A 25,697-nucleotide genomic window follows, 5' to 3' on the forward strand; every position below is an offset into this window, starting at 1 on the left:
TGTTCTGGAAGGAGGGAGGCGATAAAAGTTAACATGTTGCTTTGCCCTGGAAGGCCCAGGATCTTTACTCGTAAACTGTCCAGACAGGCCAAGAAACATCTGTATGATCTATTTGTAGATTGTGGTGTGTGTGAGAAAGACGCGTTCCGTCTACGTTTCAAAACGCACTGCCTTTGCTATCTGCTGCAGGTGCCAATACATTGTTCACAGTACCCAAAATGCAGATTGCAAATGCAGTTCGTTTGCGGGCACCAAAGCATAAGGTACCACAGTACCATACAATTTGGTGCAGTGTGTTTTTCAAAAGTAGTGCGATCCAGCGCAATTTCAGCCCATTCTAATGAATGGGCTGAAAATTGCATTGAAGGGGAATGCACAGGAATCACACAGAAACACAAAACGCATTACTGTGCGATTCTGGTGTGAACCGGCCCTGAAAGTCTTACTGGTATCAGTATGTCCGTCCCTCAATCAATAGGAATAATATTAACCAGAGCAGTGTCAGTCGTTTTTCAGTCTGTGTGTGGGGCTGGGACTTCACTAGCATTTCCCAGTGGATTGGGGTAATATCATTTAAACATTGATCTAGTTTGCATACCTTCCAAACTTCTATGATGGGAAACAGGGCAACTTTTATCACAGAATATTTAGGCTATACTGTAGCTGTTGTTCTATAAAAATAAATGTTGTAAAATACTTTTTAAATCTGAAGTTTAGGTATGGCACATTTTACATAGTTACATTGGTCCTGCTTGGACCAATGTAAACATGTCAGATTGGAGGGCAGTCGGTGTAAGCGGACAGTGGAGTCCATTTACATCCTCGGTCCATAGAGCAGAGTGGGCTCAGTCCGTGACCACTCTTTATAAACTGAGCTGACACGGATCTCCAATCCGCTCACTCTGCTCCGATCCGATCAGCAGGCAGATCCCCTTCTGATCTCAACAGAGTCTGCCCCGTATGAGAGGGGCCTAAAGGTTGAAGGAATATTCTTCAATGGGGACATCTATTCATTTGACAAAGAAAGCAGCGTACACACGAGTGGAATGTCCGACAGAAAAAGTCTGACGGAAGCTTTTCATCGTCTATTTCGATCGTGTGTGTGCCTCATTGGACTTTTTTTTTTTAAATCCTGATGGACCTAGAAATAGAACATGTCCTAAATTTTTCCGACGGAACCAATTCCTATCAGGAAAACCGCTTGTCTTTATGCTGTTCCGACGGACCAAAAACGATGCTTGCTCTGAAGCAAGTACGAGACGGAAGCTATTGGCTACTGGCTATTGAACTTCCTTTTTCTAGTCCCGTCATACATGCTGTACGTCACCGCGTTCTGGACGGTTGGACTTTGGTCGGACTTTGGGTTGACCGTGTGTAGGCAAGACCGCTTGAATGGAATTCCGTCTGAGAACCTTCGGAGTTTATTCCGACAGCAAAACCGGTCGTGTGTATGTGGCATAAGATGGGAATTCTGTTCTATTTGGACAGATTTCCTGTTGCGTCTCCTGGACAGGAAGTGAAGGGAAATGTCCAGGCACCAAACAATAGCCTGATAAAGGGTTTAAACCCTTCCCTATTCCAAAAAAGTTTGGCCTTTATATACATATCTAACAACGAGCCCTATATTTATCACCCAAGCCAATAAAAAACTGGCCAAGTAGTAACCCTAGGGTCTACAAATGTTACCAATCCAACTATAATTGATCAAAATGTTCCCTAATGTTTGCAGTCACCTTAAAGAGAGTCCACCCTAGAGAAACATTACAGTGAAACTACAACCAGATTCTTTTAGTTTTGGATGGAATTGGGGGGGATTAGAACACCTGTCAGATTTTTATTGCTGACTATGCCCTCATTAGGGAGATTCACCCTCTCTATCTTTCCCGGTAACCATTATCACCAGGAGAAAAAGTGAAAAAAAAATCCCAAATTTTCAGTGGTCACCAGAACAGGAATAGAGGGGAAATCTTCCGATGGGGGCACAAGTCCTGGTGACAACCAGGGATTCCCTTTACTTTGCAGGGATTTCCTCTCACTTCCTATTGTGGCTATAGGACAGGAAATAAAGGGAAAATGTTGTAATGGGACACAGTTGGACCTGACAGTGCTTATGACTCTCACATGTGTGCGGCTGCGGTCTCCATCCTGGGGTCCAGTACTTTCCTGTTCACCGGTTCAGGCGTGATTCAGGTCCAAATTTTTTTCTACATTCGCACATGAAGCGGACCTAAAAACGCACAGGACCCTTTTGGAATTCTCACCGCGGCCACCCTGGACCTGAATGAACTGGTTCAATTGAGAACCGGTCACACTTGCATGTCATGCGAATTGGATGTGGTGAAAACTGCATCCAATTCGCACATATGTGAACCTGGCTTTACTCCATCCAAAATAAAAAGAAAAAAAGTTCTGTCTTTAGTTAACCTCTAAGGATCCCATTGCTGACTTCCATTTTATGCAAATTCTAGTTAATTGGCTGTAACATTGACCCTATCAGTTACCAACCCTGAACAAGTATGCAGATTTTCCATCTGCAAAACGCACAAAGCACTAAAAATGCATAGGTGTGAATCAGGCCTAAAGGCCCATACACACGATGGAAAAATTCGTATGGCGAGCTGTCTGCTGATTTTCAGATCGTTAGTACGGTGCTTTCGACAGCCGATTTCGCTTTTTCATCAGACAAAAGCTGGATGTGCAGACTATAAAATTTTTGTCGGATGTGAACTCAATTTTCGAATTTAGTTTCAGTAGTACGATCTTTGTACGAAAAAAATTGTAAGAGCAAGACTACGCATGCTCAGTATCGAAAGAATACATACAAAACTATTCAACACATGACGTCACTTCTGATGTTGTATTCTGTCAGACGAAAATTTTCGTATTGTGAGTAACCTCTTCACTTTTGACATGAGACTAGCATGCCACAAAAAACGGACGTCCGAAAATCTGATTGTGTGTACGAGGCTTTAGAGAATGGCCCTTTTGCCGTCTTCTGTTCAACCTCCTTGGATTGCTGAAAAGTGGTGTCATTAATATTATACAGGATTTATATCGCGTTGACAGTTTACGCAGCGCTTTACAACATAAGGGCAGACAGTACAATTACAATACAGTTTACTAAAGGAGGAATCAGAGATCTCTGCTCGTTAGAGCTTACAATCTAAGAGGGAGGGTCAAGAGATACAAAAGGTAATAACTGTGGGGGATGGGCTGATGGTGAAAATAAATGTACAGTTGTTAGCTGTCATCCAATCAGATGCTACTGCTGTGTGGATGTTTTGACAGCGGTCAGCTGGCTGTCCGAATACAGTTGGATTTGTTCATCTGTAGCATGGATGGAGGATCTTTACATTTTTTACTGTTTAGTCTGCAGGCAAATAAATGTATATGTGTATGTATATGTATATGTGTATGGGCAGCTTTAGTTTGATAGCCAGTCAATCAGCATTTTCAGATACAGATCAGCACTGTCAGCCTTCACAGGTCTCCTTAGATAAGGTTTATTTACTATCAGTATAAGTCCAGAGGACAGTCTCCTGCTTCCCCCAAATCTCAGCAGGCTTCAGCAAACATCACAGCTGCCCACCAGCTTTGATCTCCAAGCCCAGCCATGTGTTGTGCCCATAAATGTGTGCTACTCCTGCCAAAAGCCAGGTCACTACTGAGCATGCGCCTTACCCTCACCCGGCTTAGGGAACGTCTTTAAATGAACTCTCTCCTTAGCTCCCTCCAGCCTGCGTCTTTTCTTCCGGCTGGCTGTCCTTCACAGGCCATTGTCAGACGCTCCCTAGTTCATATCCCTGTGAGAAGGGTTAGGCTGAGGCTCGCATTCCTGCCAGTGAGAGCGGCGAGCCCAGCACAGAGGATGAGGGGGAGCGGGCTCTGAGAGTCGGGGTGCGGGGAGGGAACCCCGGGGAGTCCGGAGACACAAGGAAGCGGCTCCTCCCAGACATGGCCCTCCATGGGATGGACGAGGAGGACTTTGACAGGCTGGTCATGCAGTCCGGATCCGACTGGCTGCGGACAGAGATTAAGAGGCTCTTCCAGGAGCTGAGCGAGACCACCCGGGAGAAGATCCAGGCGGCCGAGTACGGGCTGGTGGTGCTGGACGAGAAGCAGCAACTGAAACAGCAATACGATGAGCTGGAGCTGGAGTATGAGACCGTCCGGGGGGAGCTGGAGCAGGTCAAGGAGGTGAGAGAGACACTGGGGGGTATAGACTGTGTATATATACTACACTGCCCCCCCTATATATACTACACTGCCCCCCCCTATATATACACTACACTCCTCCCCTCTATATACCCTGCACTGCCCCCCCCTATATATACCCTGCACTGCCCCCCCCTATATATACACTACACTCCTCCCCTCTATATACCCTGCACTGCCCCCCCTCTATATACCCTGCACTGCCCCCCCCTCTATATACCCTGCACTGCCCCCCCCTCTATATACCCTGCACTGCCCCCCCTATATATACACTACACTCCTCCCCTCTATATACCCTGCACTGCCCCCCCCTCTATATACCCTGCACTGCCCCCCCTATATATACACTACACTCCTCCCCTCTATATACCCTGCACTGCCCCCCCCCCCTCTATATACCCTGCACTGCCCCCCCCTCTATATACCCTGCACTGCCCCCCCCTCTATATACCCTGCACTGCCCCCCCCTCTATATACCCTGCACTGCCCCCCCCTCTATATACCCTGCACTGCCCCCCCCCTCTATATACTCTGCACTGGCCCCCCTCTATACCACACCAAGGAGGTCAGAGACACACTGGGGTATATACACTACCCCATATATGTATAGATCTATATTACACTGGCCATATATACCATACCAAGAAGAAGGTGTGTGTGTGTGTGTGTGTGTGTGTGTGTATGTATGTATATATATATATATATATATATATATATATATATATATATATATATATATACACACACACACATACACTGCCATTGTATATACCCTACAATGCCCCCTATAAATACCAGACCAAGGAGGTGATAGAGGGAGAGATCGGGGTATATACACTTCCCCATATATATACCCACCACACCAGGGAGGTGAGAGACTGGGGGGCATTTAATATATATTCTCCTGTTTCCCAGAAAATAAGACCTAACGTGATTGTCGGTGATGGCTGCAATATAAGCCCTACCCTCCAAATAAGCCCTAGTTAAAGTCCTTGTAGGTCTTATTTTCAGGGTAGGGCTTATTTTCATGGAAACAGGGTAGGGCTTATATTGCAGCCATCACTGACAATCACGCTAGGTCTTATTTTCGGGGAAACAGTATGTATGTATGTATGTATGTATATATATATATATATATATATATATATATATATCTATATATATATATATATATATCTCGTACCAATGAGGGAGAGACTGGGGGGTATATACACTGTTATATAATCTCATACCAAGGAGGTGAGAGAGACAGACTGGGGGGCATATACATACCATGCACTGCCATCATTCACCATACCAAGGAGGTGAGAGAGAGGAGGTTGACCAGAGAGGTGGGGAGGGTAGAGCATCATATAGCATGCCAAGAATGTGAGAGGACTAGGGGCATTATATATCAAACTAGGGAGGAGGGGAAAACAAGGAATTCTATACCGTACCAAGGGCACGGTATAGGACTGGCATCATAGATCATACCATAGCAGGGACATATCACAGGACTGGCATCATATACCATACCAGGGATAATGTATTACATTGGGAACACTTCACAGGGCCAACATCCCACCATACCATATATTGCCATTGAATACCATACATTGCCATCATGCATTACACCAGGGAGGTGAGAGTAGGGTAGTCTGGGCACTGCACAAAACTGGCATCATATAATACACCTGTGGCACCACACAGGACTGCCATCCTACCTACCTTCTACCACACTTGGGGCACTGCACAGTACTGCCATCGTATACCATTTACCACACCAGGGGCACTGAATACACTGCCTTCTTGCTCTAACTTACACAAGGGGCACTGCACAGGACTGCCATCATATATTACACCTGGGCCACTGCACAGGGCTTGCATAATCTACCACACTAGTGGCACTGTATACACTGGCATTATATACCACATCAGCGGCACTGAAGAGATCTGATATCACATAATACACTAGAGGCACTGTAGACACTGCCATCCTATATTGCACCAGAGGCACTGCAGAGGGCTGGAATCATACCATATTTCACCCCAGAGACACTGCCATCAGGTCATGTCCCCTGCCAGGGGCACTGCATACACTGCCATCATCCTATATACCACACCCGGGGAACCGCAGACACTGTCATTATATCATATACCACACAAGATGCACTGCATACACAGTCACCATCTTATATATCCCACCAAGGGCACTGAAGAGAACTGACATCATCTCCTATACCACATCAGATGTACAGCAGACATTGGCATCATATACCACACCAGGGGCACTGCTTACATTACCATCATCTCATATACCTCACCAGAGCCCCTACATACACTGACAACATTTAGTGTTATCACACGTGGTGCCAGGGGCACTGAGTTTACTGGCACTATCCATGTACCCTTGCCAAGTACACTGCAGACACTGGCATCACTCTTCCTGATACACTATAGAAAATGTCATATAGGTTGCCTGTGGCACAGCAATGCACAGGCTTTATATGGTATATCTGCCAGGGTCATGGCATACACCTATTCATATTGTATACCTTGCCAGGGGGCACTGTCATTATTAATCTGGTCTAATCGCCTGACCTTGCCAGGGACACTTTGTACACACAGTTGTCTCCACCACTCTTTTCACACTTGCCTAATGATTTTGTTCAAACTGGCGACTCCAGTCATTCTGCCCGTCATGTAGACTGCCACGTCTTTCTTATCTCTTACTGTATCACCTTACCGGTCACATTCACTGTCATTATTGAGGACATTCTGTGTTGGTACAAGCAGTGCCGGTGGTGCCATTGGTGATGTATTTTGCTGGCCTCATACTGCAAGGCATGCTTTTGGCATCCATTGCCTCTTATACATTCACTTTCACCTTAAGCCTGTAGAGATCTTCCTGCCAGCAGATACATTAGACAGCAACATTCCTGAGTGATGACCCGTTGTATGCTGGCATCTAATGTCACTCTTGTATGCTGGCATCTAATGTCACTCATTCACACCCGGTTTGGATCTTCGGGAACATATGGAAATGCTCATTTTTAATACCTTATACAAACTTGTATATAATATGTCTGTGTAGAAATCAGTGAAGGCAATCTGATGTGACACCTTAGGCCAGTTAAGCCCTCCCCTTCACATTGGCATTGCTGGTACTTTGACATTGGCATTGTACTAGATTTTTGTGTGAAGTTGAGGTCGTTTGCATCATCAATGGAAGGAAATCTCTCTTTTTTTTTTTTTTTAAATTTAAATTTTTTATTGAGGTTTCCTAGACTTGTATACTACAAAGCATACTCCCGGGAATGTCGCGGCAGCACTTGTAGGGTTAACCATTTCCTGATGTTGACGCAGTGTCTTTAGTCATCATGGAAAAACATGGATGTGCTAGGTTTGCTGCATGCCGATTGCAGTCATTATGCTGGAACAAACCATTTCCATAAAGTAGGGATGATCGAGCCCTGTGGCTCAGTGTGTTGCACAGTGAGGGTCTGATTTCTTGGAGCGTTATACATGGTGCGTCTCGCCAAGTCATCCTTTTTCTGAAATAAGCCAGCTCAGATCTGCAGTCCCCTTTGCTGTGTGTTTGGGAGATGTGGCATCATCCTGTGTGAGCTGGGAGTCTGCGCACACTGTCAGCCTGCCCTTCCCAAGACATCTGCTCAGCTCCCAGCCCCCCTCCATCCTCCTATGGATCAGGGGCCAGAGAAGAGAACAGGCCTGGAAGTGCTTCATCAACTGATACAAGTCATCTGTGTACCCTGCATTCTGCAAAATCTTCTACATGGCTAAATATAGCTCCACTCTTCTAGTCTGTGTTATCAGAGGAATTTAATATGCGATATGTTTTCCTGTTTATTTCCTGACTGTCCTTTCACAAGGCAGGATTTTGCGGTTGAGATTTAGATTATATTTGTATTTAAACAAAGTATACATATAAGAAAAACAGGAAAATAAGTTTTTAAGTAGGAAAAATGTAATAATCCTATTTTTTTATTTTTTGCAGATGTGATCTGTGGTTGGGCGTTGAGGTTTATTTACTTAAAGTGTTTTTGTTAACCTTAAAAAAAAAAAAAAAAAACAAACAAAAAAACATCCTGCTCCTTTTAAAGCATGTTATACAGTAAAGTGCTTGTGCTGTGTCATTTGCCCCCCCTGTAACACCGGAAATACCTGGCAGATCCTGCCAGTTTTTGCCCTCCCCTCTGTAAACTGACCACGGTATATCATGGCTGCTGTGCCCTGACAATGTGGTCAGTTAAATTTACATTATCCTCTCAGTTGATTCATGTAATGTCCCCCTGTGACTACTTTTTATAAAAAAAAAAAAAAAAAAAAAAAAAAAAAAAAAAAAAAAAAGCAGATATATACCCGTTTACAGAGTGCCAATCGGCACTCGCGTGACCTGCCATCTCTCTCTCCCCTCTCACGTGACGACTGCAGCGGGCGGGGGGCACCTCTCTCCTCCTCCCCTCCTGACTGATGTCAGCAGGGGAATCTCGGCCTCGCCTGCTGCAGCTGTCAGGCCGAGAGAGGAGAGAGTGGGCGAGTCATGAGAGCGCTGATTGGCACTCTGTTAACTTTCTATATAGCTGCATTTAATTTATTAATTTTTATAAAGCAGTCACAGGGGGACATTACATGACTCAACCGAGAGGATAATGAAATTTTAACCCTGTGGGTTACAACCACTTTAAAATGTTAAACCTCATATAGTTTGTTGGTTGTCTTCCCATTTCAACCAAATAAAAAATTGAAAACTTGGAAAGAAACTTCTTCTGATCTTTTGGGTGGCTCTGCTGCTTTGCAGGGTCCCGCTGGAGCCACGCCGGCATGCACGCTCCTGTGTTGAGCAAAATCTTGATTCGTGGGCACTCTGTGCGCCCACAGTCTGCACTAGGAAGTGGCACAGAGACTTTGTGGAGATCTCTACAATAGCTAAAGTAGGTGGTTGTGATTTGTGGTTGTGTGACCACCTCCTTCTGAAAATTATAGTTACCTGACTAAAAGGCCTCATGCGCACTGGACGTTTTTACAGCTGCTGTTTTTGGCGTCGGATGTCTTTTTTTTTTTTTTTTTTCCTACAGTCAATAAACTCCCCATCATGTTATCTTTATGTATCCATGCACACATATGCTGTTATGAACTGTTTTTGACGGGTGTTTTTGTGCTGTAAAAAAAACCCCAAATCTAGTGAGTTCTGAGAAGAGTTTTTCAGCTGTAAAATTGCTCTAATGTCAAACGCTCAAAAACACGGCTCACTGGCGTTTTTGATCCCATTTATTTTAAGAAAAAAAAAGCTCAACACTGACAAACGTTGAAAAACTCTCTGCAAAACTACTCGCGTTTTTTTAATGTCCAGTGTGCATAAGGCCTTAATCTGATCCTCCTTGCTGTAACCAAAACAAGGCTCTTTGGGGGGCAATTTACTAAATCTGGAGCCATTAGAATCGGGTGCAGTTGTGCATTGCAGCTAATCGGCTTCTAACTTGAGCTTGTTTAGGTAAACTTTGGAATTTGGCTACCATGCACAGCTGCACCAGATTTTGCAATCTCCAGTAAATGCCCCCCTTTGGTTCTGACATTCTTGGTCTGCAGTGTGGCCAGGCAACTAGTATTTCTGGGGAAAGCTTTCCTTTGTTTTTTCGTTTTTAATTATTCATATCTGCTTTGTAAATCTACACTGTCTTTGTTTTCAACAAAATATGACCATAATTGTTTCCAATTTTATCTTCTAAAAGCCGCTCCCTTCCTCTCACTCAACACCGCATCTCTGAACTTCTGATCAGGGATTGTGCAGAGTAGCTGTCACGTAAAGGTCACATGACTGATCTACCTGCATCCACAAAATAGTATAAACAATCTTCATGTTTTTTCTAAATAAAGACAAATAATAATGAAATCGTGTGAAATGCCCATTTTTACCATCTACAATGCTGCTGTATGGTACATGTGATTTCTTTTACCAGCTCCCAGCATGGTCTTTGTGGGAGGAGGAGCCGGGGCCTGACGTGCACCCCTGGGTTTCTGAGCTTTGATTACTTTCTGTTTTTTAAAACTGGCGCCCTTAGGATGGCAGTGCTCCGGAAGTGATGACATGACATTGCTGCCGGGTTACTAGATCAGAGACCTTTGTTCGGGTCTTTGGCCAGCCGCCGGACATGCCAGGTGGGACTGAAGAACCCGGGTGAGCAGCGAGAGGGGGGCATCCCCTCCCACTGCTTGTAATAACAGCCAAACAGCTGCTGAGCTGCATCGTTTGTTATTGCAAGAAGGCTGTCCGCCCGCTCTAAAGAACGGTACCGAGGTGATGCCTGCAGCTGCCCGGTACAACCCCTTGACACAATATCGGTAAGTTTTGAAACCGATGCTTCAAAAAGTGAATATTGGCCGCCGACAATCGGTTGACCCCTACTATAGTCCCAGGCAGGAGCACTTCTAAGAGTGCCTCCAAGGGATCCTGTAATGGCTAGCACACATGATAAGAATATCGAACGAATAATCGTCCTCCTTCTTTTTTTTTTTTTTTTTTTTTCCATGCTAGTATCCTGTTTACAAAGCATTAGTTTGCTAAAGTTATGAAAATTGTCATACGACGGAATACAACTTTGGAAGTGATGTATTGTAATGTATTCTTTCATTGCTGAGCATGCTTGGTCTTACTCGCATGATTGATTTTTTTTTTTTTTTTTTTTTTTTTTTGTACAAATACTTTACTAATTACCTTGTTCGTTCTGTTATCCTACAAGGAAATTTTTTTTGTTTTTGCCCTTTTGTATATTTTCGGATGAACTGTCATGATCTGCTCCTGAAAGCTGTGTACTAATGATCAGATTATCAGGCAATCTATATTAAAGCGGGGTTCCACCCAAATTTTGAACATTATCTCTATGCATTCTCTTCCTTGCCTAGATGCTGACATGCTGTGTAAAAAAATTTAAATCGTCGTAATTACCTTTTTTTTTTTTTTTTTTTTTTATCTTCTTAGCACTTCCTGGTTTTCCTCCTGTGGGAGTAGGCGTGTTTCTAGCCTCTCCCAGACCTCCCACAGTCCCCTGGGAGCTAGTCTTAGGCTTCCCAGCATGCATTGTGCAACAGCGTCATCACAACATCTTGGTGAATGCTGGGAGCACAGCATTCACTGCATCCAGGAAATACATGCTTGTGGGCTTCAAATGCCCACAATGAAGATGGAAACTGCCTTCAGTGAATTTTATAAGTTATTCTTTACAACGAAATCGGACACAGGCGGACTTATTACACAGAACATGTGAGTAGATAATCATGAGAAGAAAAATTTGTGAATGAACTCCAAAAAAAAAAAACGATAGATAGGTGGACCCCCGCTTTAATACATTTTTGACTTTACTAAACCACTCCCCCCACTCCTACTGGCTTACCATAACTTAAATAGAAAGTAAAACCTGATGGGTTTTACTTCCTCTTTGTTTCCCTGCAAAAGTAAAGCATAATGGGCTACTATGCATCGCATAGTAGCCCATTATGTGTCACTTACCTGACACAGGAGCCTGCCATGTCCCCGATTTTCCTCACTGGCAGCTAGCGCGCATTCTTCACCCCTCTTCCCTCCGGGGCCGCGAACTCCGGCTCTGTGACTGGCTGGAGTCGCTTGACGTCGATCCCGCGCATGCGCCGCCAATCACGACATGACCCCAGCTTGAAGCGGCACAGGGTGGCCTTTCAAGTGTGTGCATGTGCAGAAGAACTCGTACAGGGAAATAGTAAATATCTTCTAAACCGTGTAGGTTTAGGAGATATCAAGCACCTACAGGTAACCCTTAATCTAGGCTTAACTGTAGGGGAAAGTGGTCTGTAAGGATTTACAACCACTTTAAATTACATTTTCCTGGGCCCCAATATGTCAACAGAAGGGCTCAGGAGTTGGGAGAAGAGGAGTTACATTTATTTATTTTTTACACTTTTGGGGGGGGGGGATAAGGTCGGTGTCGCTGCACCTCTGGGGGGAGGGGGTGTGGAGGCCCGTCAGAAAGGCTGTACAGGGCCCCATGATTTCTAACAGTGTCCCTGATACTATGCATAAGGCAGTAGAGCCATCCTAAAAATAGAAATGAAGGAAAGTGATATTTTATAAGGAAATTTAAAAAGAAGTGACAAGCTGCAAGGAACAAGCAGACATCAAGGAGTGTAGGTTTAAATGTATGCTGCTGTGTATCATGTTCACATGGACTGGACTGAGTGCTAACCAGCCTCTGTGGGACTAGCATCCGACCAGGCCTGAGCTCATCCCTATTGGTAAGCTTCAGTTATATTACATTTTTTGTTTTGAGGGTTTTCTACATATTATTTCAACTGTATCTTAAAATTTGGGTCAACACAATGGGGTGGATTTACAAAAGGCAATCGATTGTGCAGTTGCTCCAGAGCTTAGTAAATGAGGAAAAGGTCTGCTGACTTCCATCATCCAATCATACGCAAGCAAAACTGCTTTGTGGTTGTGGTGTGTGTTTTTTTTTTTTTTTTTTTTTTTTTTTTTCTCCATGTGATTGGGTATTCCTTGCAAAGTGAAGCTTTACCTCATTTACTAAGCTCTGAAGCAACTGTACTTGCATGCACAGTGGTTTACGAAGTAAAACTGACCTCTCAGAATATCGATACATATTACTTTAAAGAATACTGCCAGGCATGGTCATTTTTTACATGATTACAATGATTCAGTTTGGACCAATGTAACCATTGCTGCTGGAAGCTGGGAATCGCTACCGCTACTTCAGTGATCTCCACCAGGTTTTTTTTTTTTCTACTATGTTAAGTGCATTATGATTTGCATCCTCTGAATGAATGCAAAGCGTTCTGTGATTGGATGAGGTAGAGAGACAAGGTGGTGCCGTCCTCCTGTATCAGGCCGGCCGCTCAGCACAGAACATGGAAGCAAGTGGAGATTACTGGTGTAGACGCCAATATTTATTCCAGTGATATCCAACTTCCAGGAGCATGAGGCAGGTATGGGGTATACATAGTTACATTGGTCCAAACTATGGAAAAATATCCCATACCTGGAATTCCTCTTTAAATCAAAAGTGAAATAGATTTGAGCAGTGTGCTCCATTCTGAAATCAGTCCAGAACATGTCTTGGTATTACCGGCTTTAGATGACCGGCCAAGTCATGGCTGTTAAAATGTCAAAATAACTATTAAAGGATACGCCTACAAATGTGTTCATGAAACATAATGATGATAATAATATGACACAACTTTTATTAAAAAAAAATGAAAGATGTAACAGGATACTTGTTTCCATTTCCACAAAATATAAATAGATAATTAAAGCCCACATGGATTTGCATGCAACTTATCTGAGTGTTGAAAATCTTCGTACTAAACTGAATAGAATATCCATAAAATGTTCCAATTATGTGACATTGCTATACTTGGATAGTTATTACAAGTTATTTTACTTGTCAGGCGGAGGAAATGGCTAAGTAATGGCCATAAAATAAGGCATATTATCATATGTTCTATCTGGAACACACTAATGATGTCTGCTATGAAAGTATTTGTTCTCCTCCGTGTGTCTCCTGGGTTTATTCCTGCTGAGAAGGCCAATAGAGTTATTTCTGGATGTTGTAGAAAAATCTGTATTTCCTGACAGTTTCTTCTTATCTATATCTCATACCAAGGACTGGCCCAGGAGCTCTTGTGCATCCTCTATGGTTCATTAGAACTTTGATAACAAGCTGGTATTTCAGGAATGTAAAGCTTTTTAATGACAAGAATTTGAAGCAGCAAAGGCAAGGCAATTCACATATTTTCTGGTGACACATCATTGCTGAGGGCCAGGGAGGGTTTGCAAGGCTCAACCTGTGCTTAAAGTGGACATTCGCTCTAGAATTACTGTATGAACGTTTAACACCTTGAGATAAATGTATGGCACCATATTTGAACGCGGTTTGTTCTCCGGTTGACCAGCAATGTACTGGCAACTGCCAGCTTTTTACCAGGGTTGCAATGCTACCCTTTGTGTCACTCGGCTCCCCTCATGCTGTCAACGATTTTACCAACACCAGGACATAGAGGAATTGTTTCAGTCAGTCTTTACAATCACAGGGCACAGGTAGCATGTGGAAATGAGTGGCACCATGGGTTGTACTTACTAAAGGCAAATAGAATGTGCAGTTGCACTCCTTTTCCCCCAAGGCTTAGTGAATGTGGTAGAGCTTTGCTGATTTCCATAAATTATGTACTACACTTTGAGTGCAGTTACACTTATTGGGGTGACCCCCCCGACCTATTCATCTGTCCCCTGTCTGATCTGTACCACTTTTTTGGGGCTCCACAGCCTCTTCTTAAAACTTTTTTTGCATATTTTATGCCACAATCTTAATCAATCCTATAGAGATTTTGCATGCAACTCCCCCCCCCCCCCCCCCCCAAACACTTACCTGATCTTGATCCAACAATGTGCACGAATGCCAAGGCTCTTGGCTCTCTCCTCCACTGGCTCAGATGCAGCAGCCATTAGCTCTGGTGAATGCACTGTGAAGTATCAACCGCCTGTGCCGTTACTGGCTGCTCCCGCGCATATCCATCATGGCTCCGGCCCATCACAAACCCATCTGCAAACCCGGAAGTAATGCCAGGGAAGATGTCAGCGGTGTGCGAGCGCCAGGGCTTCGTTTTAATTTAAGTATTTCATAATGAGCTAGTATGCGATGCATACTAGCTCAATTTACCTTTGTCTTACAGGTGTGTCGTTTGTTTAAAAGTGAATCAGGTTTACAACCTCTTTAAGGTGGACAGGAGGGTATAAGCAGACCTTGCCCATTCAATCATAAACCTTAAAAAGGAAATACAGTTTTGGCTGAAGTTTGGCTTTAATAACTATACAGAGTGAATCAACCATGAATACAATAGGATATCAGGAAATGTGTAGGAGTGGGAAGTGATTATCTGTAAGGGAGGTAAGCTTAGTAATAATAATCGGTATACACACTTGCGTTCATTGTCTGTGCTAAACTTAAATACAGCAAATGTTTTCTTTCTCTGCACTCCCACTAAAACTCATTATAGCTGTTTCCTCCTAGTCCATATTGATAGATTCATGAAGAATGTACAATTTGTTTAGAATTAAACTTTGCTACCTGCTCACCGAACATAATGAATAATATGATAGAAGAAGTCTGTCCCCTCTACACCACTTGTACATAGGCATTGTCATAGGGTCTTTCTGGTGTTCTGCTCTGTGGATGAATGTATTCTGTAGCTGGCACTGACTAGCTCATTGCTCAGGTTGTCACCATAGAAACTCTAATACAAATCCCACTTTGCTTCTAACAAGACAGCAGGGGTATTTGTCGAAATAACTTCACTGAGCCCTGTGGGTGCACATCTCACTCTCTGAGCTGCTCGGCAGGGCTTCCATTCTGATGGATCTGGAATGCATGTGATTAATCATATTCCTGTGTGACAGGGGAAAAAAAAAATAAAATATATATATATATATATATATATATATATATATATATATATATATATATATATAAATAATATATTATATTATATTTTTTTATTATACACAGTCCCTGAGGATGTCCCTTCAGTTGTTTATTGTAGAAAAAAAAAAGCAGATCACAGACATGGCCAAAAACTAAAGGCATTTCAAATGGCAACTTTCTGGCTTTAAGAAACACTAAAAGAAATCAAGAAAAATAATTGTGGTGGCCAGTAACAGTTAGATTTATAGAACAAGCACAGGGAATAAATTATGGAATCACTCAATTCTGAGGAAAAAATTATGGAATCATGAAAAACAAATAAACAAAATAACACTCCAACACATCACTAGTACTTTGTTGCACCACCTCTGGCTTTTATAACTGCTTGCAGTCTCTGAGGCATTGACTTAATGAGTGATAAACAGTACTCTTCATCCATCTGGCTCCAGCCTTCTCTGATTGCTGTTGCCAAATCATCTTTGCAGGTTGGAGCCTTGTCATGGACCATTCTCTTTAACTTCCACCACAGATTTTCAATTGGATTGAGATCTGGACTGTTTGCAGGCCATGACATTGACCTTATGTGTCTTTCTTCAAGGAATTTTTTCACAGTTTTTGCTCTATGGCAAGATGCATTATCATCTTGATAAATGATTTCATCATCCCCAAACATCCTTTCAATAGATGGGATAAGAAAAGTGTCCAAAATTTCAATGTAAACCTGTGCATTTATTGAAGATTTAATGACAGCCATCTCCCCAGTGCCTTTACCTGACATGCAGCCCCATATCATAATTGACTGTGGAAATTTGCATGTTTTCTTCAGACAGTCGTCTGTATAAATCTCATTGGAACGGCACCAAACAAAAGTTCCAGCATCATCACCTTGCCCAATGCAGATTCGAGATTCATCACTGAATATGACTTTCATCATCCACAGTCCACGATTGCCTTTCCTTAGCCCATTGTAACCTTGTTTTTGTGTGTTTAGGTGATAGAGATGGCTTTCTTCTTTTAGCTTTTCTGTATGTAAATCCCATTTCCTTTAGGCAGTTTCTTACAGTTCGGTCACAGATGTTGACTCCAGTTTCCTCCCATTTGTTCCTCATTTGTTTTGTTGTACATTTTCTGTTTTCAAGGCATATTGCTTTAAGTTTTCTGTCTTGACGCTTTGATGTCTTCCTTGGTCTACCAGTATGCTTGCCTTTAACCACCTTCCCATGTTGTTTGTATTTGGTCCATGTTTTAGACACAGCCGACTGTGAACAACCAACATCTTGTGCAACACTGCGTGATGATTTACCCTCTTTACCTACAAACTAACAAGCAGATTTAATCTGATGCAGGTGTTCGTGTTTGTAATGAAAATTTACAGGGTGATTCCATAATTTTTTCCTCAGAATTGAGTGATTCCATAATTTATTCCCTGTGCTTGTTCTATAAATCTAACTGTTACTGGCCACCACAATTATTTTTCTTGATTTCTTTTAGTGTTTCTTAAAGCCAGAAAGTTGCCATTTGAAATGCCTTTAGTTTTTGGCCATGTCTGTGATCTTTTTTTTTTTTTTTTTTTTTTTTTTTTTTTTTTTTTTTTTTCTACAACAATAAACAATTTAAGGAACATCCTCAGGGACTAGTGATTCCATAATTTTTGCCAGGGGTTGTATAATTGTGTGTAATGCAAGTTGGCAAACCAGGGTGTCAAAAACAAAACTAAGCACTCCTGCATTAATATTCCAGGGGTGCTTAGTTTTGTTTTTGATACCCTGGTTTGGCAAATTGCATTACACAGATTTTTTTTTTTTTTTTTTTCCTGCCTCTAAACTCCCCAACATGTAATTAATCCTGTGTCCATGCACACATAGGCTTTTAACAGCTTTTACTGGCAGGAGAGATTAGAGGTAGGGGAAAAAGCGCCCACTGCCACACCTGTCTAAACGTGTGTTAACGCTAGGAACACGCATGAGCATTAATTCATCTCAGTGGCCATAATAAATTCTGACCAATGAAATGAATTAATGCCCAAATTATTAACGCACACTTTTTAACAATCATCATTTATTTATTTTTGCCAAAATGCTCCTGCCAGGAGCAAGGCTTCTAGGAGAGTTGTGTGCATGAGACTTTAGCAATCTCCCCCCATCTCTATCTGCTGTAATACTGCGAATAAGGCCTCGTGCACACGAGACCACGGTGCAAACTCCGCTGAACACATGTTTTTAAAAGCTGAAACCAGGGTTTAGAATCGCCCGTTTTGCCACGTTTAGCTGTGTTTTACCGTGTTTTGCGTCTAGAAGCGTCTGCAGAGCAGAGAATGACATTTTACGACCCAACTCTGGGGCCCCGTATCTCAGGGCCACTTGGTGCTAGGAACCCCAAATTTGGCGGGCTAACACAGTATGGAACTAGCACTACAACATATCCAGATTTGGGGTTCTTAGCACCAAGTAGCCCCGAGATACAGGGTCGCAAAATGTCAAGCACTTCTGCAGCAGAGAATGACATTTTCCAAACTGACTTTGGGGCCCCATATCTCGGGGTCACTTGGTTCTAGGATATGTTATAGTGTTAGTCCAACTGTGTTTGCACACCAAATTTGGGGTTCCTAGCACCAAGTAGCCCTGAGTTATGGGGCCCCAAAGTCGGGTCACAAAATGTCAAGCACTTTTCTGCAGCAGAAAATGACATTTTGTGACCCGACTTTGGGGCCCCGTATCTTAGGGCTAGGAACCCCAAATTTGGATATGTTGTTAGTCCAACTGTGTTAGCACACCAAATTTGGGGTTCCTAGCACCAAGTGGCCCCGAGATATGGGGCCTCAAAGTCGGGTCATAAAATGTTCCTCTAAAAACACTTATAAGCGCAAATGCAGCTAAATGTGGTACCGGCGTTTAGCCGCGTTTGGCATCTGAAACGTGGAAAACTTTTGCTTCTGGAAAAACGAGGTTAAACGTAACTGCCTAAAAACGCCAAAAAACAAGACTGTGTACATGGACACATAGGATAACATTGAATGTGTTCAGGGCCAGTTGAAAAAAGTGTCCAACTGCTCTGAACATGAGTTTAACAGCGTCTCATGTGCATGAGGCCTAACGCAACACAATTCCTGTCCTAGGGTGTCTTCGCTCGCCATTACACGGGGAATGAGAAAGTTTTGTAGTATACAGAATTTAGATTGAAAGGAAGATGACATATGACAATAAAAACATTTATTATTAATCCTATAGATTTATATATTTGTTGGGTTTTAATATTCTGAAACAGTCTTTACAAAACTGACTTTTTTTCTATGGGCTGCCCCTGGTACGCTGTGCAAGCCTCAGACCTTTTTTGTCTTAGACACCCCTACAGCAAGATGTCCCTGACACTGCTTGTCCTCCTGGATGTTTTAGGTATTCCCTTCCACCTTTTAGGGCAGGTTCACATCTGTGCTGTGCGTTACCACTGAACGCTGTATAATGTGACTTTTTTTTTTTTTTTTTAATAAAAATGCACATCAAAGATGCCACAAGCAGGGTTTTTTTTAGAAATTATTTTTAGTTTTTTTTTTTTAATACCTAAAATGCACATGCTTGAACAGGGCCTTGGTGGTGGTGTTATTCGGTTGCATTTTTCCATTAAATAATTCCAGCAGAGGTGGTGGGAATCCCTCATAATAGCCACAGCAGGTGTGCCGAGATCTCGCCAATGGAGTCCCACAAGAGATGTAAGAATCTGTCAGGTGGGCTAACTACAGCATCTGCCATGTATTGAGAAAGCAGTTTTGGGTGAGCTGACCCTTTAAGATGACTCTGTATACAAGACTTGTTCTCTGAAAAACTGTAATAAATTAGATTTATGGAGTGAATCAGTTATACTTAAGAGGCTGATTCTTAGATTGTGTTTGCACAACATTGATGATGAAAGTCATGAAATTGCTTTGTCCACCTTTGTCTCCACACTTCAGCTGCCCATAGATGGATTGAAAATTGTCTGGTTCAGAAAGGACTGGCCGAATTTTGATCAATCTATGGCCGTTCCTACTCAAGAGAAGTTGATCTAATGATCGACATCTCTGGACCAGGAATGTTGGAAAATGTTCTTTTGCTCATTCAGCTGCAGTGCTGATCGGTGTATTCTGAGTCTGACTGAAGTCCCTGCAGTCAGATTAGAGTACCACAGCGGGGAGGATTCCTCCATCCACCTTAAATGTGTGAACGGATTTATTTTATTTTTATTGGTCAGCCCGCTGGCAGACAGTTACTGAATGGCGGGAAGAATTTATAAACTAAAAGGACATTGAGAACTACAAGCCATTGACTACGGAGCTGACAGATTTAGTTAATTCATTCATAGAACTCTGTGACTGAACGACATGGCTCTGCGGGGGGGCTCGCTCTGTTTTTAAATTTTGACAGTGGGTGCGGGGAGAAGATCCCCACCCACCCTCGCAGGGAGGAGAGATCAGGGGGAGAGGAGGCAGGAGCTGTAACTTGTTACATGTTCGTTCCACCCTAAATATGGGTGGAATAGGTAACCTGTTTCAAAGGCAAAAGTAACTTTTAAGCTAGCCATACACTGTTATGCCACGTACACACGAGCGGACTTTTCGACCGGACTGATCCGACGGACCGAGTCCGGCGGTCAATTCGACCGTGTGTGGGCTTAATCGGACCTGCAGCAGACTTTTTCAGTCGAAAATCTGACGGACTTTATATTTGGAACATGTTTCAAATTTTTCCGACGGACTCGAGTCCGGTCGAAAAGTCCGCTCGTCTGTATGCTAGGGCAGCTATTGGCTATCAACTTATTTTAGTCCGGTGGTACGTCATCACGTACGAATCCATCAGACTTTGGTGTGATCGTGTGTAGGCAAGTAAGTTTGTTCGGAAAGTCTGCCGAAAGTCCGTCGGATGGACCAGTCCAGTCAAAAAGGCCGCTCGTGTGTATGTGGCATTAGATGTCATTTGTTCAGCCTGGTAAACAGCGTAATAGGACTATTCGCCATGCTGGACTATTATATGCAGACAGCTGGCAGAAGCTGTTGTCTGAATACCTGAACGGCAGCTGCGTTTGATTGGATGCCGCTGCCGTTCAGCTAAAATTATTTCCAGCAGGCTCCTTCGAAATCATTTGGATTGATTACTTTTTTTGTTGAATGGAACTGTACCAGGTGGGTCATCCATTGAACAAATTGTGGCCAGTTCATCAGGAACCACCTGATAGTTTGAGTGTATTGCTAGATTTACTCTGTAGAGCTTGGATCTTCCATGACAAACCTGGAAGGGGTAAGTTCTCTTTGTAGGGCTATATTTGATATACTGTATACCGGCCATAACGGAGTTAGTCACACACATAAAAATAAGGTTTCCTATATAGAATGAACATGAAGCTTTTCTTTCAGATTGCACAAGCTCTGTGCTGTATGAGACACACTGGCTGTTATATTTCATGTCCTGACTAATCGGGAATGCTGGGGGAGAACGAGACCCCCTTGAAGTGTGATTCATTTCCTAAGCATTTTATTTCAGGCCTAGCTCCAGCGTACACAGTCTGTGAGCAACATTTTACTGGAGGCGGTAACTAAGCAACTAGGCCATAGAACCTTTGTCATACAAAGCTGGATTTTTGTCACATAAAATATCCCCACCATAGACTGTAGAATATGGAATTGTGAATGAACACTCGTCTGATGTTCAGATTTCCGGTGGCTGTTCTTAGGCTGAGCACCATCAATTATATATGAGCATGTAGTATTGTTCGCTTTTCTGAGCTACTGAGGGAATAACAGATTCTAATAGGAAAAACCAGGACTCCCCTCAGAGAATAATCAGAGTGGGGGAGAGACAGGCGAGCTCCAGGAGAAGATATGGGGTCTTATTATAGAATGATTCCTTTGTAGGGAAAATAAAACATGAATATTTTAAGTTACTTTGGTTGCCATACCATGATAGTAGATGTGGGTAGAGTTTGAGGAAAGGGCTGTATGCCACTGAAGGGTAAAGATTACGGCAGCCTTGTGATTTAGGTAAGTAGGTTTTATTTGGTAAATGGTACCCACAGGCAGGAGGGGAGTGTACAGAATGTGTAGGTTTCTGGATTTTCCTTCCAGAAAAATGAAGCCATCTTTCTTTGGGTGATATTCAGATCAGCATTTACTTCCTGGGTTGAGATGCTGGTTTAATTAAGGTTGACACATGTAAATTCTGGTAAAAACAACCTAGTATAATCCACGCTCAAGTGGGAAAAAAAAAAATCCCTTAGGATAGCCCTAAATGACATGCTTGACCCAGGGTCACATTGAGCCTTTTATGGGCACTCCTACACATCCATTAGTGGTTATACACTCGAACATGAAATATATATGTTTTTAAAGGATATCAAAGGTGAGCAAATGATATCCAACAAGAGGGTGTCCCTCACAGAGCAACCAAATCTGACGCAGGGTCCACCACCTTGCAGCTCCCTCCGAGGTTGGAAAATCCTTGGTAAATACTGAAAATAGAAGAAACGGAGTTAAAGCTGCATGATTAATCGTTAAAAAAAATGTGATCTCGATCCACCCCCCCCACGATCTCTATGCAGAATTTTCCGATTCATTTGTGTAACAAGTGTATAGAGTTCTCTGCTCACTCGGCTGTCAAAAGAAAAAAAAAAAAAAAAACGGGCAGCCTGCCAAGTTTTTCACAACATTGTCCTAAACATTGTAACTTTTCGTTCTTAGATCAAAGGAATGAACTTTGGTCTGTAAACGAGGGAAGTTTAACTCTCTCTAACTCGCCTCTTATGCCTCCCCGGTGTGAAAGCCCCAGTGCTTTCACAGTGGGGCGGTGCGCGTGCGGGACAGGGAAAAAAAAGTCCTGCAAACAGCATCTTTGGGGCAGTGTGAAATTGAAATGAATGGGCAGCACTTTGGAAGCGCCGCAACACAGGCGCTCTTACCCCTTGTTTGGCCGCTAGCGGGGGTTAAAAGCACAGCTAAAAACGACGGTAAAGCACAGCTAAAACGAATAGATGTGTTGAACCCACCTTTTCAATTTTTATAATATCTTTTTTATTATTTCTATAGGTGGTTACCCTGTAAATACAATATACTTTTTATTAATAAGATTGTACATTTTGCATCTAATAAGCTAACAAAGCACATTTTCTGAGCCTCTATAGACTGGCATTCGGTACTTTCCTTGTAAAGATTGCCAACTTTTTAATTACAGTGTGGTTTGCTGGCAAAGATTAGGGGAATGGTCAGAATCTGGGTGGTAAGACTCGGTACATGTCCCACATAATAACCCGCTTACGATTGCAGACAGACAAAAATAACACTGGCTAGAGCTGCACGATTCTGGCCAAAATGAGAATCACGATTTTTTTTTTTCTTAGCATAAAAAATCACGATTCTTGCGACGTAAAATCTTTCATATTATACAAAAATGGGCTAACTTTACTGTTTTTTTTTTTTTTTTTTTTTCATTAAAGTAATTAAAAAAAAAAAATTGCATTTGAAAGACCGCTGCGCAAATACAGTGTGACATAAAATATTGCAACAACCACCATTTTAATCTCTAGGGCACAGGTGTCAAACACAAGGCCCGCGGGCCGAATCTGGCCCTCCAGGCCATTTCATATGGCTCTCACACCTCTCCTGCAGGAGAGCTCCAGCCCTCCTCTGGTCCTCCTCCAGACCCCTACTTTCTGCTTTCAAGCAATGCATCCAGCTTCTTCCCAGCAGCAGCATAAGGAAGGGGGTGCATTGTGATGTTAGGGAGAGTAGGGGACTCAACTTCTGCTTTGGGATGGCTCTTGACATCTAATATAAGGGGATGCGCTGGACATCTAATCTTACAGATACAACCGTCCCTTTTGAGTGTGTGTGTGTGTGTGTGTGTGTGTGTGTGTGTGTGTATATATATATATATATATATATATATATATATATATATATATATTTGGGGGTTCTAAGTAATTTTCTAGCAAAAAAAAAAGATTTTAACTTGAAACCAACAAATGTCAGAAAAAGGTTTAGTGGTTAAACTTTTTTCACTTAAACATTCTATTCCATTGACAAATTGTTACAAAGTTTATACTTAAGTTCAACTAATAAAAAATGTTTTGATTCTTGGCAGACTGCCCAGTTTTTTCCTTCCTTTTCTTTTGAGGGCTGTGGCTTCAGAAGAGCAGAGAGAATTCTTTGCATAGAAAGAATTGTGAAACACTTTAGTCAAGATCGCGATAACGATTCTTGACGATTAATTGTGCAGGTCTAACACTGGCTATTTTAACCAAATATATCTTTAGTCTACTCTGGATAGACCCCAGAGCCACTGATCTATAACTGAAAGTTTATTGCTGATTTCTTACTCTTCAATGTGTTTAAACTCTTTTCACCACCATAACCCCTATATGCGTTGACAAGAAGGGTGGGCCTTAACGCAAATATTTGTTCATGGAGGTCCAAGGTTGTGTGCTGAGAGTGCACTGTCACTGACAGCTCTGTCTGTGAATGGTGGGATGGCCGATCATGTGAATGCTGTGAGAGCCAGTTGCAGAAATCGCAGGATCAGGACATCGCCTCCACCTACCAGCATTAAGACCCACTTAAATAGTCACTGGGAGGTAGCAGGATGGGGTTAAAGTTGACCTGTAAATGTATGAGGTCTGCCTTTTATCATTAATGAGCAGGCCTTGAGCTTTAGGCTGGCCATACATTATACAATTTTCTTCCATAACTTTCTTTTTTAGATTTACCAAAACCTTATGCAGTCAGGCAGGCCCTTGTATCACACAGTTGAAGGTAAAAATCTAAAGGAAATTGAACAAGAAAATGGTATAATGTATGGCCAGCTTTAGTCCAGTTACTTTGCCTAGGGTGAGATGATGTCATCAGTCTGATGCTGGAAAAAGCATTTTCTCAGTCTGCTCTTCTCTGGTGATCAGACCACAACATTGTAACTTTGTTTCAAGGTGAGTTTTGGCCTCCTGGGCTTATCTATGTCAGATGTTTGTGAACAGCTGACAACTGCACAGGCTCCAGAAATACATGATTTCTGTCATCTCTGAACCATCTCAGTCCAGGAAGTAGTTGCTGACCCTGGAAAAGATCCAAAAAGATGGAGTCCCCTTTTTTTAAAGGAACGTGCCCCCCCCCACCCCCCCAAAAAAAAACAAATCAGAAGACTTGTATTATCTTGTCCTGTTCCTGTGAAATCTTTCTTGTGTGTCCTACAAGAGTTTACATAACTTCTAACTCATTTTTCTGTCTTCTAATTCAGTAGAATGCAGGATCATTTCCATCACCAATAAATTGAGCTTCACCTTAGTTTTTGTGGCACTTTTCTGGCGCTGCCGAGGCGCTTTTGCAGGTGCTTCGGTGGCGCTGCCCATTGATTTCAATGGGCAGGGGTGCTTTAGCATACACAGCGCACCGCTTCAGTGTGAAAGCACTCGGGCTTTCACACTGGGATTGCAGATGAGGTTTTTTTTCAGGCACTAAAATGCCTCCAGTGTGAAAGGGGTCTTGGGATGGCCCTAAATGACGCGGTCCTTAAGCCAGGGTCACCTTTTCAGCCTTTTATAGCCACTCCTACACATCCACTTGTGGTTATAAACTCTACCGTGTGTTTTGTGTTTTTTACATTTTAGTAGGCGGTGGTCATTGTGTATGTTTAAGGCACTTGAGGAGTGACATCCTGACCCAGAAGTCAGCTTTTGGCTCTATGTGAACAGCTTTGATCTCTTTTGGTAGAAGCCATATATCCCATTGCTAGAATGAGAAGAATGCCTTGAACTTCATATTCTCAGAATCTCCATTGTTGCCCAGACCTGTCAAAATCAGAGAACAATGGGAGTCTATGGGCCTCCTATATGGAAGATGATCTTCTAGCTCCTGGCAACCATTTGGGAGCTGATGGGTGTGGGGAACACTTTTCAGATATGAGGCACTGTCAGTTACTTTTGTAAAGCTGGTGTTATATACACTCGGGCAGCTGTACGTTTTTACCCTGTATGCAGATCTACTACTTGCCGTTTGTCAGGCATGTC

At 42.7% G+C, this 25,697-nt stretch overlaps 1 protein-coding gene across 3 annotated transcripts in view; it reads left to right on the plus strand.

The window, feature by feature from the left end:
- Positions 1 to 3,749: 3,749 nt before the first annotated feature.
- The window catches only part of BICD2 (BICD cargo adaptor 2), a 153,531-nt gene continuing 131,583 nt past the window's right edge, over positions 3,750 to 25,697 (plus strand). Inside the window, exon 1 of one of the 3 annotated variants that reach the window (XM_073592313.1) lies at positions 3,750 to 4,197. In XM_073592313.1, the coding sequence (XP_073448414.1) occupies positions 3,955 to 4,197 (243 nt within the window). In that variant the 5' untranslated portion in view covers positions 3,750 to 3,954. The remainder of the gene's footprint in view (positions 4,198 to 25,697) is intronic. The other 2 variants (XM_073592314.1, XM_073592315.1) reach the window with 2 other exon arrangements.

Source organism: Aquarana catesbeiana, linkage group LG07, assembly GCF_042186555.1.
Source record: "Aquarana catesbeiana isolate 2022-GZ linkage group LG07, ASM4218655v1, whole genome shotgun sequence".
Taxonomy (NCBI): domain Eukaryota; kingdom Metazoa; phylum Chordata; class Amphibia; order Anura; family Ranidae; genus Aquarana; species Aquarana catesbeiana.